Source organism: Cydia pomonella, chromosome 1 (assembly GCF_033807575.1).
Source record: "Cydia pomonella isolate Wapato2018A chromosome 1, ilCydPomo1, whole genome shotgun sequence".
Taxonomy (NCBI): domain Eukaryota; kingdom Metazoa; phylum Arthropoda; class Insecta; order Lepidoptera; family Tortricidae; genus Cydia; species Cydia pomonella.
The window spans coordinates 33,244,168-33,261,013 of NC_084703.1; the positions used below are offsets into that span (position 1 = coordinate 33,244,168).

A 16,846-nucleotide genomic window follows, 5' to 3' on the forward strand; every position below is an offset into this window, starting at 1 on the left:
ATAAATTATAGATACGACAATATAAGTAATAGTGATGTCAATTTAAACAATTATTTATTATACTCGTATTTGTAGTTGTTGGGCATTGGTCTGCCTAATTAAATTGAGAAATAATATAATAAAAATCTATGGCACTTGAATAAGAAGTGTATGTTTTAGAGAAATCAATTATTTAATCGTTATTCGTTCAGTCATAGAATATATCTAGGCGACTTCTTTGCCCCTTTGTCCGTAATCCCACCAACTGTCCGTACGCTAGTTATTTGTAGGGGGTAAAGTAGTTGTTTAACCGCTTGTGTTAATATTGACACCTAAGCAAGCAAAAGATTTCAAAATTGAACCAAGAGCGCAGCGAGTGGTGTAATCTTGAGCGTTGCAAGGGTTTCAAGGCACGAGGATTAAACAAATGTTTGCCACCGAGTGAAACAACACGAGGAAAATACTAACTGTAAAATATCAAACTAAATCAAACCCAAATTAACGTCATTAAATATTTATCATTCAAATTCATAATTCAAGTCTATTTTATCAGCCAACATAAGGAAACAACCTGGAAACAACATACAATTTGCATCAAATTACTTTGCCACACATGTGGATAAAATCCAATTTTCTCATCAGTTTTTGAACAATCAAGAGAGCCTTTACAAGGTGGTGTTGTGAAATATATTTATTTGGTTGCCTCTAGGTATGAATGTATTGTCGATAAATGTACAGTCAACCAATTTGATTCCTAGGCCACTATAGAACCATGCCATAATGACTTCTACGACAGTGCTTATTGAGTGATGCGTGTCAAGTATCTAGTAGTTAAAGCGACAAGGTTCTATAGTGGCCTAGGATTCGAATTGGTTGACTGTACCTACACCCAAAATCTAAAGGACAATATTTTGCTGAATATTTACCTACTACAATTATTTTTATTCTACTATAATATGGAATTCGTTTCCATTTAATTCTCGTGTCCAGAAGTTTAGCAATATGAAAAAAAATATTTAAATAATTGAATGCATTAATTATATTACGATAGGAAGAAATAACAAGTAAAGAAATACCAGTTACATTCTGCTTTATTCGTATCATGCGGAAAGGGAGTAAAAAGTGAAAAAAAAGAAGTAGTTTTTACAATATGAGCTAAAGCATGGTCAAAGTAAGTCAAGTTATAACCAAAACGAAGTTATCTTTGTACCTACCAATTGTAATTGATTACTTACTACCTAGTATAAGTAATCAATGATCAAATTATGAAAAGTGATCTCTGATCTCAGATCGTTCGGTTCTCCGCAAAGGCTTTTCATTAACAACAACTTGTGAACTAAGTATAATTTTGTAAAGTTATCAAGATGCCATGGGGATACCTATAAATACACATTAGCAAATTCGGTGGTGCAGCACAAACAGATGATCAATTCTGGTTCAAATTACTATTATTAACTCTTAATTAATAATTTCAGCTGATATTGAGTATGTACATAGACTACCTACTTTAATAAATACAACGAAACGATGCTGCAGTAAAATTGCTACTAAGTATAGATGTCCGTAGAGGAAGAGTGACTTTTAAGCAAGAACATCAAAGTCCGGGTTCGGCAGGCTAGGCACAGACACGCGATTCATTTGACAATATACCAATTGAGAAACTATTTCTTTTCTATTTTCTTTTCAACGAGGAAATGCCGCCAGCATCCTTGGTACAATGCCTCAAGGGCCTATTTTAGATATATGCTAGTTATATATCCATTATGTATATTGTTATTGTAAATAAATATGTATTTTCTATTGAAGTTGGTTAGAAAATGATTTGAATTTAATGTTACGTTTAAACTTGAGTTTGTACTGCGTTTCGGGTATTTCCGGATGCGGAATTCCGCATGTAAGTGTAGATGTATGATCAATTGATCATAATCCCGGAGCTTTTATAGACACCCGATTGTGTGAGCTATCTGAGTCTAGCGAACACACCAATTTAATTTAAATATTGTCATTTACTTTGGTATTCCTTTCGTAGAATCTCATCCGTCATGTAGTTAATATAAAAATGTTGTGTTTTTAAATATTTAACACTGTTTTCTAAAGTCTTTCATTAAGAAATTTAGCATTTGTATAGGTTGTGAATATGTGAAATAAAATGAATGTTGATTTTTAATAAAAATACGACCTGTCCCGTATTTTTAATGCAGTTTTCCCGTAAACCCGGAAATCAGGACCGGGTCGCCCGCTACGCGTGGTAGTTATTAATATCGGCGGCGACATTAAGCAAAAATGCGTACCGAGTGGTACTCGCGCGAATGACATGCAAAGTGTTGGGATGCTTAAGTATATTTTCAAAATGCGGTTACACCTAGTAAGTAGTAACTAAGTCATTAATGATTTTGAATCAAGTAAGGTGTATCAAGCGCTTTACACATCCACCTCAGGAGAGAACACACCTGCGATGGATATACATAAGACTCCAATTTAGCGTCTACTACGTAATGTAAGATATCTAGATAAACACATTCATTATCAGAATACGAAGAAAGTTACAGTTATTCACATGTCCTCTGCTATAAATATTGTAATACAGTCTCATTCTCATTCTTAAAATTAATTCATGTAACTATACTAAGAAGTTAATTACCTACGGGTGGACATAATCTTAGTACTATTGTATTTAATGATAATAAGAAGGTTTAGTGGGTTAATCTTTACATTTTTCCTTGGAGCTTGGTTGGCAACTAGAGTACAGCACAAGTTATAAGTATAAAAAAATATTCATCTGTCTGTTTAAAAATACTTTGGCACTTACATGGTAATAAAAGTTTAAAATTAACCTAAGATTGTTTCAAAGTCAATTTAGCCGCGTTGATATATCCGACGTTTAGGTACTTAGGACAGGTTGAGCAATGTAAATAAGGAATGTAAAAAAACGGGATTATTTTATTAGGTATTGTTTTCGATCAGTCAGTGTTTAAGACAACTCCTAATCAAATGAATGCTTTCGCCGCGAGTGCTTATGCAGTTTTCTGTAGAATGCATGAGTTGAGCTGATTGTCGGCGCCATCTGACGAAAAATGCGCATTCGCGACGCATTGCATTACCCGCGGACTGGACGCACGAATGAATGCGCGGACGGCAAGCGCGGCAGCCCGCGCCCTCCGGGTGCGTCCAGTCCGCGACCTTAAACTTGTTTTATACTTAAGCAGCTCTACTGCTCTTGTTTATGGTAAAATGTTGCCAGAGTTTAAAAACAGTTATTTTACAGGATTGCTGGTGCCAGTCCCATCATAGGGGTGTTTACTATAGGTATTCTTGGCGTTCAAAAGGTTAAGAATGACACAGGCTGAACGGCATGGGCCTGGGCCGGGGATCCGATACTTCAGTTTTCTATAGAACGCATCACGTGACCACCGATCTCCGAAGCCTCGCCCTGGGCCCGGACCGTTCTAGCGTGAGCCATCCTTTAATTAAGTACCGGAACGGGCGAAATACCATGGAACATTTCATACAAACAACCAGGTGTCTACAATAATCCGTGACCATAGGGATTTCGGTGCTTTTTCCAGCTCGTTTTTATCACAATCCCAAATAGTTAATCCTTCACTATTTACCTACAATGTATCTCAGTTAAGTGGTATAACTATAGGTAGTTTAAATTTTATCATTAAAAATTAAATTTTTAGTGTTGTCTTGGTGTGAAAAGGAATATCAACATCATTTTGTTAACTATATTATAATACTTATATTTGTTACTGTGAAAACCTGTTACTAGCAAAAACACATTATCCCTAGTTAAAAATAGTTTTCACTAGTTAAAACTTTTTCTCCTCCTGGGTGAATAGGTACTAGTTTTAAGTTTAACTGGGATTTAACAGTTAAAACTAGTATTACCAAGTGCCTTAGTGAAAACTAGTTTTAACTGATGGTTTAATATGTATTTCAGAGAAAATTAGCTTTGACTAGATAACACAATAAAGTTATTTTTATATTCACATTATATAATTCATGGCACTCGCTTCGCTCGCCGACGTACTCCTACTTTTGCACTACTACTTTAGCAGAATGCCGTGAAAACTAGTTTTAGCAAATAAAAACGCGTTTCCATAGTCAAAATTAGTTTAAAATTTTGAATGATTAGAGAAAACTAGTTTTTACCAAGGCGTTACGGAAAACTAGTTTCAAATAGGGATAACACGTTTTCACTAGAAATGGGTTTTTTACGGTAACATATATAACTATACATAGGATAAGTGACCGTAACTATGTGTAACATAATAATATATAACTGACCTTTTTCAAATGTACTTATGTAATAAATATACAGCTTGTCTATGACCTTGGTGGTTAGAATGCTTAATACATACATAGTCACATAGAGGTATTTATTAACACGCTTAATTAGTGTTCATAGTTTATTATAGTCAGAGGCGTAGATATTATTAAATAAATTTAATAGTAGACAGGTACCTGCAAAAATGCATTACCTCCTATTGGAAGACGTAGTCTACCTTGGAAGCCGCTGTTTTAGAATATCTACACCTGAGAATCAACTGAATATGATGCCTCAGTCTCGCATATGGAAGGTAGAGGCAAGGAACAGAATCTCCTTTCAGAACTGTTGCAAAAGTGTCCAGCTGTCAGCTATAAATAATAGTTCCAAATCTCTCCAGAGTAGCGCTAGAGTAGCTAAGAACCTAGGCGTTATTGACTGTCTATGATTAGATTTTTTCTCAAGTATTCTAGGTATTGTAGCGCCACCTATGTACGGTTTTGCGTCGGACACTTTTTGGTATATGGAGATTCTGTTCCTTGCCTCTACCTTCCATACTCTCGCACTTAAATACATGTAACAAAGTGACAGCCACATGACAGACGATAAAACCGCGTCCATCGTTAGGACCGCTGCTGGTTGAATTTATGACATCAATCAATTCGTGTCATCCACGTTTTTTTGTCATATCTAACCTTTTAGAACATGACAATACGAGTCAAGGCATGCGTCGTCATGAATGACACGTTCTATAGGCTACTTCTGATGAGCTCGGCCGCGCAAAGTTGTGCGCGGATCGTATTGAACCTTGAACCTCCTGTTACCGAAACTTGTACTGCAGCTTACCATGGTGAGTCACTATATTATGGTATTTAATATTTATTTAACTACACACAAATGATAAACCCTCTATGATGCCTTCAAAATCCGTAAATAATGGCCAACATTACGATTGGACAAGAGGGCGCTTTTATTCTCATGTATAGGGTGACAGTTCAGTTTAGTATAAAAAAATTAGTTCCAATGAAATTCCGCAATATGGCGCGTGATAATATATTACTGGTCAGGCTATGGAGTGTGGAATAAAAGGAGGAACATCTCTATGTATGAAAAGTGTCCATCAAAAATATGAAATAGGCGGCGCCACAATACACCGAAATAAAATGTCACATCACGCATCCTGGCTGTGGCGGAAAGAGAATCTGGCTCCTGGTTGCACGCTCTCCCCTCATCAAACTTTGGAACATTGCTAGACAACAATACCCTCAGGCTGGCTGTCGGTCTTCGCTTGGGATCCAATATAGTCACACCCCATCGCTGCTCCTGTGGAACTTCTGTGGACAGCCTTGGACACCACGGGCTGTCGTGTTCTAAGAGTGCCGGCTGCCTATCACGCCACGCCTGCCTCAATGACATCCTCCGTCGTGCCTTTGTCAGTGCCAACGTCCCAGCCATTCTCGAGCCACCTGGCCTCGCACGTGACGATGGTAAGAGGCCCGACGGAATGACTCTTGTGCCCTGGAGTGTTGGACGGCCCCTTATTTGGGACGCAACGTGTGTGGACACCCTGGCACCGTCTCACCTCGGCTCAACATCATTGAGAGCGGGCGGGGCGGCCGTAGCTGCCGAGGCTGCAAAATGCCGCAAATATATAGCTCTCACTGACCGGCATATATTTGTGGCTTTTGCAGACGAAACTCTAGGACCGTGGTGCCCAAGCGCTCATAAATTAATTCGGCAACTTTCAAAAAAAATCATTGATGTCACGGGGGACCGTAGGGCTGGCTCCTTCCTCGCCCAACGGATCTGCATAGCGATCCAAAGGGGGAATGCAGCCAGCCTTATGGGAACCCTTCCACAGGGCTCTGACCTGGGTGATTTAGCTTAATATAAACATATTGGGCTAGGTCACTCATGTTATGGTTTTTTTAGGTTTTAATTTTAGTTTTGTAGGTAGTTTTATGTTTAGGTTACATTTTATTCTAATTTTGTTATTATTTAAATGTCACAGATCTAGTATTTATATAGATATGATATACGCGTGCACCCGTGAGGGACAGAACATACGCAATGCGACAAAATTAAAAACAAATTTTAACATTCCTGACAACATACCTAAAACAACCTACGTAATTTGGTCGGGTTATTTGTTGCCCCTCCCACATTTCATCTCTATATTATTATACCTCTATGGTTCATGTAATCCATGAGCTTACCTAGCGCCACCGGAGAGATTAGGAACTATTATTCAAACCTGAAAGCTGGTCACTTTTGCAATAGTTCTGCCATCAGTTCTGTTCAGGAAATCTCCTCCTTTTAATTCCACACACTTCATAGGTCAGGCTTTACATCAAAATCGATTTGGTTCTACATTCAAAGGAACATCTCTGAATAAAAAAACAATTCGATTTGGCCTCTATTCTCATATCAATCGAGATGCCTTTTTGTTCGTAATGAAATGACAATTGCATACAATTTTGACATATCTCCCATGTTAGTTTGTAGCGAATGATACGGAAATAGGCCCCCGACTCTCGTTTCTCTCTGAATTAAAAAAAAAAAGTGTTAAGTCACCGCCATTTGACGTACAGTTTATCTTTTAATTAGTTTTAAGTATAAAATGAATATGTTTTGTGGTTTTTAAACTAACTATAGCAAAAGTTATTTTTTTGAGCGATAAAAATATTTCGGTGACGCCACCACATATCCGCGAGGTCCGCCAAGAGAGCAACAATGCTCCAACGTTGACTGTAATTTGGGTTAGTGAACATAATCATAGAAAGTTTATGATATGTGTGTAGATAAAATAGTGCATGTAACTGAACATAAATAGGGTTGTTTCCATTTTGGTGGTGGGCAATTAATTGAAGCTTCGATAGCTGCACTAAAAATTGACATCATAGAAATGCTAATGGATAATGAATAGGTACTTTATGATATATAATAACTCAATTATTACAGAAAACATATTTTATTAGTCGGTTAAAAATCCACACGCACGCATACACAGCTTGCCCACCACCTAAATGAAGACGTAGCCATTTTGTACTAAGAACAGACAACGGGGGACCTTGGTGTTACGTGTTTATGTACCTATATACTTAATTTACTCTTTGGTATGTACATAGTTATGTGTCAAACCGTAAACTGTGATGTCATACAATTTTCAGAGAGCGTTTTGGGCGCGAAAGCATGGGTCAAAATATATTTAGTTAATTTAACATATTTAAAGCCGTTTTTAGGGTAAAAGTTAAATTTTAGGGCAACGTGTGGTTAATTTAGAACGTCTTACAAGCGTTTCAAAAAATTGGAAACAACCCTATTAGACATTAAAACACTCGTGTGATCCTATTAAGAAACTCACTTCGTTGGTTTCTTAAACCCACATTCGTGTATTGTAATGCCTTTTATTATGTAGCAGTCACATAAACTACTATTGTAGAAGAGTGATTCACTTTGCAATTAGATAGGCAAAAAAGAATTCTTCTATTTAAAGTCAAGCTCATAGACAGCTAGTTTATATTACAGCGGTGGCAGCATGGTTCCATTTTTATCACTTGTCTCTATACCCGTCACTTTCGCGCTTACATACTTGTTAGAACGTGACAGTCATGGTGACAAATGATAAAGAGCTTACCATCTTAGCCCTAGTGTATATATATTTATATGACATTGTTACGTATATAAGAAATAATTACCGAGAGATTCTAACTACCTATGTACTTCGACTAAAATTTTGAGCATTGTCACAACACCCTATTACAAAATATTCAATGCATAAAAGTTATTAATATTAAATTAATTTACCTACCTAATATACCATATAACAATTAGGAGTTTAACGATGCGACATTTTTGTCCGGAATAGACGAAAAAAGCGACGCGTGATTGATGCGCTGAAGGAATAAAATTCAAACATGTACAAACGTTTTTACAAACCGAATCGCATCGTCTGCAACTCGTATTCAAATTTGACGACATCAACAAATCATACTACTTACTCACTACACTATGTACAATCTGGACAATTTTTTGGCACCTTAATTTCATCAGTGGCAAATAGGTATATCGGCATGGTTTGCTTACACACTAAAAATATGTAATCACAACGAATGTATCGCAATAGGCCTATAGTAACGGATAGGATCTGGTATATCCACAGGAACAGCTATAATGGTAGATTTCGTTTTATTATAAAGGAAGTATAAAGATTTTATACTATTCATCACACTTGCTTATAAAGAGTTTTATTCCTCGCAACGCAAATGGACAAGGCATAAATGATTATTTCTACTCGTCGACTGTAATGGTTGAATTAAGATATCGTAGACCAAACTATAATTGCGTACTTTACATGTACCTATGGCTCCCAACTCAGCAAGCTTCGTTGCCTAAACACGGTACTCGACTGAAAAGCTCTCTATTATATCATAATTGTATAAAATACTATTCCCGGCGAACTTAGAGAAGTACCTAATGTTTTTTTCTATTTATTATTGGATTAAGTGCTGGTTAAACCAAACCGTTAGTACTTTTAGTCAACATTTCCGTCATCCGTACATTTTGGTTTTATAATAAGTTGTATATAGGGCTTGCAATATCGGACTGATTCCAATTCCGGAACTGATTTTCGATCTTGGGTCCCAATTCCGGAATTCCGGAACTAGTTCCGGAATTGGGGTTTATCATATATTTATTAGATTTTTTATAAAAAACAACAAAAAATATGAAATTCTGATATTTTACGTTTATCAAAGAAAGTATTGTTTCAATGGAAATAAATTTTAAGTATTATTAATCGAGAAATATCAATAAATTAAGTAGTACCGTATTTGCACCTTTTATTTTAGCGTCTTATTACTATAGTTACTTTTATTCACTTCAACGATACTGCTTACTTATTAGGGGAAACTACGGATGAGCAAACCATTTGATGCCTAGTTTTATAAATTAATAATGTATAATGTCTAAATATAACAGCTACGTAGACTAGTAGGTAGTGGCTCTGTTTATGAATATGAAGGTCCTGGGGTTCTGATCACGGTAAGGGCATTTATTGTGTTTATAACGATTAGTTGTTCCTGACTTAAGGTTGTGTTCTATGTAATAAAGTATTAAGCTATACCTATTACCTTCGTGCATTGCCGACTAGTGTCTAAAACTTAAGCCTTATTAAGATTAAACGATGATAAAAACACCCGGATTGCTTTTTTATGAAGTGTAAAATAATAGCTATAATGGCTCATATACTTAATGCAAAACATACTAAATTGTTACGCATTTCAAGTTTGGTAATTCCTTACTAGTTCCTCATTCAGAATATAATAATATGTGCTGCTACAGCATCCGTAATCTTTCATAATGAAACTTCTTTCCGAATTGTGAATGAAATATCCAAATATTTATAAATTTTAATTCAAAAGTTTCGCGTAGATAAGATTCTGGGCAAGTAAATGTATGGCTTTGCTTTATATACTTCGTTTTTAATCATTACAAAAAAGGTAAACGATCTTGACGTGTCTTTTTATACAGTACAGTGTAACTTTTACTTATGAAATCAAAATACTGCAAATGATCGTAATACCATTTATAATTGTAACATATTTGCTAACTTATTTTACGTTTTTCAATAAAATACATAGCAATACCGCTCACATCTTACTAATAGCAAGTAAATATCAAAAGTAAAATAAATCGATGGTTAATGCGGCATGTTAATGTGTGCTGTTAGACTTCAGACTTTAGTCAGCGACGGCTAATAACATCAGCATAGTGTAGTTTCTTAACGATTTTTAAGTAGTAAACGTAATAAAATCGAATTAAAGTACTTTAATCCAATTCCGGAATTTTTGATATTCTGTAGTCTCAATTCCGGAATTGTAATATCGGTAAATTGGTCCGAGATTTCCAAATTCCGGAATATCGGATTGCAAGCTCTAGTTGTAAAGGTTCCAACCCTTTGGGCGGGCCGGGGCAGATTCGTATTGAGACAGTTTGGCTTCAGGCCAGAATCCGAGCAAGCCCGACCCTGTAGAGGTCAGACTCGCCATAAGCACGTTTCTGAACAAAACAATATCGACTTACGATTCATGATATGGAAGTCTCTTTCTTTTGAAACCAATTTCTGAGTAGGACAGATTCGCACTAAATCAGTTCAGTTTCATGCCAGAATCTGAGCGAGTACGACTCCAAGGTTGCCAGTTTCAATTTAATTTGGATATTTATTTTTAATTTAATTCCATATCATAAGTAGTGATTCAGAAACATACCTATGGAATCTGACCTTTACAGAGTCGTACTCACTCAGACTCTGGCATAAAACTCAAACGATTCAACACGAATCTGTCCTACTTAGAAATTGGCCTCAAAAGATAGTGACCTCCATATCATAAGTCGCCTGTCGATATTGTTTTATTCAGAAATACACCTTTGGCGAATCTGACCTCCATAGAGTCGGGCCCACTCAGATTCCGGCCCAAAACCAAACTGTCTCAATACGAATCTGCCCCGGCCCGCCCAAAGGGTTCCAAGGGTTTATGAAGTTATCTACGGATCTACGGAATGACGGCTGCCGACGACATATCTTATTCGATTCGTTGTTGTTTACCAATTTCCTCGCAAGTGTGATGATATAGGTACATTGTGTGTAACACGACAGAAATATTAATATTGTAAACTCGAGTAATCAATTCAATCTTCCATCTTCACTGTCAGGTTTCTATTTGACTTTCGCTAACAATTTTGTCCTTGTTGCACACTTGCTAACCCTGGAATGCGCAAGTGGCCCTAAATAGTATTTTTATGATGATGACCGACTCTTCATAAGTACAATTAGGCCTTATTCAAACTAGTCTCTTCGGAGATTGTCGGTGGAGTTCCTTTTAACAACATCAGCTACGGCAACGAACCGTTATGACATCAGCTTTACAGAAAATGAAGTCTTATGACAGCAGGTTTACGTCGACGGTGGCGTCGAGCCGGGCCGGGCACGGGACTGCTACGTATGCATGACGGTGGTGCGCCGCGTGTAGCCGCGCCGTGCGCCGCCGTTGCCCCCCTGCGCTTCACATTCTCTTTTGACGCGGTCTATGATGTCTGCCACCAACTTTTCCTCTCTATACCGCTTCTCTTCCCAATCTTCTTTATTTCGATTGTCTGAAATGTCCATTCTTATGCTTATTAGCATACTCAACATAAGCCACATAATTTATCAAGACGCTCGCATATTATTGTATTGTCATCAGAACTACATACAGCTGCCAATTTTCATGACGTTATGATCCTTGGAAGATGGTTATATTAGTTACCTTAGATTCCATTACATAGTAAGTTACATACAGGTCGACCTAATAAAAGCGTGTTAAAAAGAGGCGTTGTCAAATCCAAGTTTTCCATCTCGAAAGCCCTTCGGATCATTGTGTGTATAATATACAGTATAGTGAGGCAAATTGTTATAACTCGTATCTCTTGTATATCTTTGAGGCACCAGGCTTGTCCTTTGGATCCACAGCACTCCTTTTGGGGCCAGCGTGTGTGGTAGCATTTCTTAGTCAACCTGATCAGGCCGGTCGAAATTGTCATTTGATTGTGGATTATCAATGAATGGTTTTTCAATGTCTGCACACATCTCCGGTCCTGTATATTCTCGCAGGATTGACCATTGCTTTAGTTGCAAACAGCTGAGCATTTGAGTCCTGCTTTCCTGCAACCACAACTGCTGGTACAACCTTTTATACAGTTACAGTTCAAAATTTTGCAAACCTTTGAAAAGCCGTATCTTAGAAGTATTTGGCTTACTAAGACTAAATTATGTATAGTCAAATAATTTCAAATATCATCTTCTTAAAAGTGTGCATAATACTTTTGCCTTAACTCCGGTTCTTAGTGGAAAAAAATTACAAAAACTGAAAAAAATCCTAATATTTAATGGATTTTCATGTACTTTACAATGATCCCAAGGGCTTCCGAGGTGGAAAACTTGGATTTGTTATTACTATTCCATCACTACCAACATATAGGTATTAAAAAAAACAGAACTATTTACCTCATTTGATGTTAGGTAAAATGTACCAATTCCATGGGCTAGTAAGCTAAATTATATAAAAAAACGCGACAATGTAGACTGACCTTTGTTAACCTTATTTGATCTCTTTGATTCAGTTTTTGCTTGTTTAATAGGCGCTTGGCAGGCGAGGAGGGCTGCGCCGTGCGGAGCAGGCTCGGTCTCCGGTTCGTGCTTCACCACCGCGGGGAACATAGGCAGCTTTTCTGGTACCTCTGTTCTGGTTATCACGGGACTTGGATCGGTCAGAATTTCACTATGTCTGCTTGATAGGTGCCCAATGTAGCCTAGAAAGACAGAACTTTATTTTAGAAAACTACAAAACCTGGGAAAATTTGGCATAACGTAGGCTCACAGTTGCACTTAGTAGAACTGACTGTCTGTAGATAGTTGTTTAAAAAGACCAAAAATATTACTTAGATCAAACTTAATTTATTATTAAGTATCTACTTATATAGTTTATTTTATTCTGGGACCTTTTAGGTTACTCTCATATTGATACCTGAGCAAGCGATAGATCCTAAAATTGGAGAACGAGCGTAGCGAGTGGTTCGAGCAGTGGAATCTTGAGTGTTGCGAGGGTTTCAAGGAACGAGGGTAAAACAAACTTTTCCTCCGAGTGAAACACAAAATTTTTCACCACACCAATGCGAGGAAAATACTAACTATGAAATACCAAAAAAATCAAACCAAATCAAATGCAAATGAACGTGTAATAAATGTATTATTGAAAATCATCATTTTAGTCAATTCCACCAGGTAACATAAGAAAACGACTCAAAATTAGCATCTAATTATGATTACTTACATGTGGAATTGTGGATAAAATGCAACATTCTTATTAGTTTTGAACAAACAAGAGGGCCTTTACCAATTGGTCTGGTGAAATATATTTGTATACGAGGGCGTTCTAAAACATTCTAGGAGCCCAGATCTATGTATGTGATTCGATTACTTTATTATTTACCTGTAGGTAAATAATAGGTAGGTAAAGGATCTTTCGTTGTAGAATCATTTTAAATAACGCTTAATTTGAGATTCAGAACGGCTTCATTTTAGTAATCGCGTAATTAGGGTCAAATTATTTTATTTGATCAGTAAGGAAAACAGCTAAGCAAATCAGACTCCCATAAATTATCTATTAAGTACTTGGTTTAACATCCAGAGTTTAAGGTTTCAATACCAGTACCCCTAGTGTAAATAAATTCGATTTCGAAACGTGACGTACGCGTTTGCGTTTAGTCTCATTTTGTATTGGATTTAGAAAGAGCGCGCCAAGCGGGACGTTTTGGAAACTCAAAATCCTATACAAAATGAGACTTAACGCAAACGCGTTCGTCACGTTATGATGTCGATCAAATTTACACTAGGGGTACTGGCCTCTAATTTAACCACTCACGTACTTGATATTTTTCAGTGACTTCTATTATTAAAATAAAATAAGGGTGACAGCTGGTAACTACAGTTACCAAAAGCACTTGAGTGGTTAAATATTTGTTGCTTTCCATCAGAAAAGGGTCATTATGCTTCATGTAAATGTAAAACAGGTCCTTACGCACATAAATCATAAGAACCCTGCCCTGACGGAAAGCCACATCTAAGCATCTTTTATTAGACACCCAGATCTTATTCACGAGTTACTGTGACTGTTATCTAATCAATAATTGTTAGTAGTAATTAATAAGTACCTACCTTTCCTGCTTTTAAAAAACACGAGACATTGTTCACATTGGAAGAGTGGCGCCGGATTCAACGGCTGGATGACATGCCGTTTATATTTGTGTCTGTACCAATGCGTCCGGCTTTGCAGGATCTCGCCGCACAGCTTGCACACTACGCTGCCGTCTTTCCTAGTCATGTACTCCAGGAGCTCATTTCTGGACTTTGAGTTGTCATTTGCGTCTTGTTCCTTGTCGTCTAAGTTCTCATTGTCAGAAATGTCTTCAGATTGACATTTTTGAATAGTTAATGAGTGAACACCTGGATCTTGCGAGTCGGGATCAGGCACGCTGGAAGGCGCATCGCTGGAGTTCCCGTCAGGACAAAGCTCGATGTTGGAGCAGTCTGACATTACTTCTAGAGTTATTACCGGCATGCCATTGCTGTCGCCATTCTCATCGTAGCTAAACTGGTAATCTGTAAATTGACACATATTTAGATTAAACCTTCTGCCGTGTGCGTAGCTCTTTAAATTTAGCTGTTAAAGTACCTAGATTACTTAGTTTCTGTGTAGGTATATACTTGAGTATATTGCGTTTTGGTGTATCTAATTGCGACTGTATATTAGAAAGACTTTTGCTCTATAACTTCATATAGAAGTAAGCATGGAGTTAAAAGATTAAATTCGATATTGTAGGTCCATGCAAGTAAGTATGTAGGTATAAGCAAATTAAACAAGTAGACCAAGTCTGTTGTAATATAGGGGTTTGTTGTTGAAAATGGCCGGCATCAAGTCCACCATTTTTGCTTTATGTATGGTTTTTTTTAGTAATATAGATTATAGTCTTACATTTCACTAGCATCCGACATCAGATCGGGGTTTTCACATTTGTGAAAACGCTCTTAGTGCTTTAAAGCTGCAATTTGGCAAGCATATATAAATAAATCATGCCGACAAAGTGGTAAAATTATAAAAAACCGGTCAAGTGTAAGTTCCTTTTACTCGCGCACCGAGGGTTACGTACAAACTTTGAATGATCTCGTGTAACTAAAAAGGCGAAAACTTGAACAGAAGTACTTATAATTGTGTACAGCGCCGTCTATCGGCAATTTGTCTAACTAATTTACGCGACGGTTGTTGTATGTTGGTTTTTCGAGGATAATTCTCTATCATGTAAACCGATTTCAAAAATTGATAATTTTTTTTTTATATTTAATGTAATCTCTTAGAAATTTCAGGTGTAATAAACACGTAAAGTTGGTTAAATTGCATAAGTACTGAATTCCGAAAGGTATATTGTTAGTTAAAAAAAGTTACCAAGATAGTTTGATTATATTATTCCTGTAAAATTTATAGTCATGTTAATATTATGTCACATGTTTTTCGGGACGGGGAGGGACGATATTTCTTTTTTCACATTTTCCTTTATAAATCAATTCTTTTCTGTATGAAATAAAAAGTTTTGGCATGTACAATTTGAACTCTTTCAAATGATACCCCACTTGACCTAGTCACTAGACTTTGAAATTTTGCCCCCTCTTCATATTAGGCATTTTCCATAGATGTTAAAAAATAAATAAAAAAATTATATTTTTTAATGTGTCTGGATTAGCGTAGTTCATAACATTCCAAATTTCAAATTGATAGCTTAAGTGGTTCTCGAGATACTTAGCGATGTGACAGACAGACAGACGGACAGAGTCGCACCATAAGGGTTCCTTTAGTACCTTTTTGGTATGGAACCCTAAAGCCTAGATTTTATTGAGTACTTACACGTAAAGAGTGGATGAATTTTTCGCTTCAACTCTATGGTGTAAAGTGTCGTTGGATACTTAAGTCTTTCCAAACGGATAGGGGACAATTTTAGGTATTTAAAGTGAATATTTTCGGAAATAATTGCTTTAGGCGCGGTGGAGAAAATAAAATGACAGAGGTATCCCCCTCTAACATATGAAGTATGGGTTCAAAAATATAAAAAAAAACTATAGCGAACATGATCGGATAAGCCATTTTTAAAATATCGCAAAATTCGCTGTCATCCTTTCTTATTAAAAAAACGCTGCAAAAAGGAATCCTTTATGCTTGTTATTCACGTTATACTTACTAATATCCCCTGTTCAAGGCAGTCTGTTGTGACGGGGTACCTAACTACGGAACCCTACTTAGCACAGCTCTTGGCTGTTTTTTTTAGTAATCGATTCGGATGATCCGAACGATCTATCCACAAAAAAGTTGAGGTCTAAGTAAATGTCTAAGTAATTACCCAAAAATCGATTTTAAAATTTTAAACACGACTTTCTTTATTGTTATTCACTTTGCTGTTAAACTAAGAAATATTTTTACATTGGAAAACAATTTATTAACGTAAATAAACCTTAAAACCAATAAAAATGTGTTGTTTAAGTTTAGTTGTGTAAAAATGTATATATACTTTTTACAGTACATATGGTGCTACTTTTCCGCACTAGTGCGTAAATTAGCATATAATAAAAAAAAGAGAAGGGAGTGTTTTAAATCGACACGAGTTGCGAATTACCTATTCGCACATGTATCGTACAACGTTTTACAGTACATATGGCCCTTTAAATGTTCGACACAGTAACGTAATATGCTACTTCTCGCACTAGTGCTATAAAGTAGCCCCATATGTACTGTAAATAACTATTACAGTACACACAGTGCTACTTTCCCGCACGCGTGCGGGAATGAGCACTTTTCGTGCATATGTCGAAACTTTAAAAAGCCATATGTACTGTAAAACGTTGTACAATATAATTCGCAACTCGTGTCGAAATAAACTACCTTTCGGTCGTGTTTTAATTTATCACCACTCGTTGCGTATTTCCTATTTTCTGCACTTGTATCGTAAATAATT

At 36.6% G+C, this 16,846-nt stretch overlaps 1 protein-coding gene across 1 annotated transcript in view; it reads right to left on the minus strand.

Moving 5' to 3' along the window:
* Window positions 1-5,714: 5,714 nt before the first annotated feature.
* The window catches only part of LOC133520132 (protein tramtrack, alpha isoform-like), a 32,963-nt gene continuing 21,831 nt past the window's right edge, over window positions 5,715-16,846 (minus strand). The window contains exons 3-5 of the mRNA XM_061854506.1: window positions 14,004-14,447; window positions 12,377-12,598; window positions 5,715-11,404 (exon numbers count right to left, since the gene is read on the minus strand). Of these exons, the coding sequence (XP_061710490.1) occupies window positions 11,247-11,404; window positions 12,377-12,598; window positions 14,004-14,447 (824 nt within the window). The 3' untranslated portion in view covers window positions 5,715-11,246. The remainder of the gene's footprint in view (window positions 11,405-12,376; window positions 12,599-14,003; window positions 14,448-16,846) is intronic.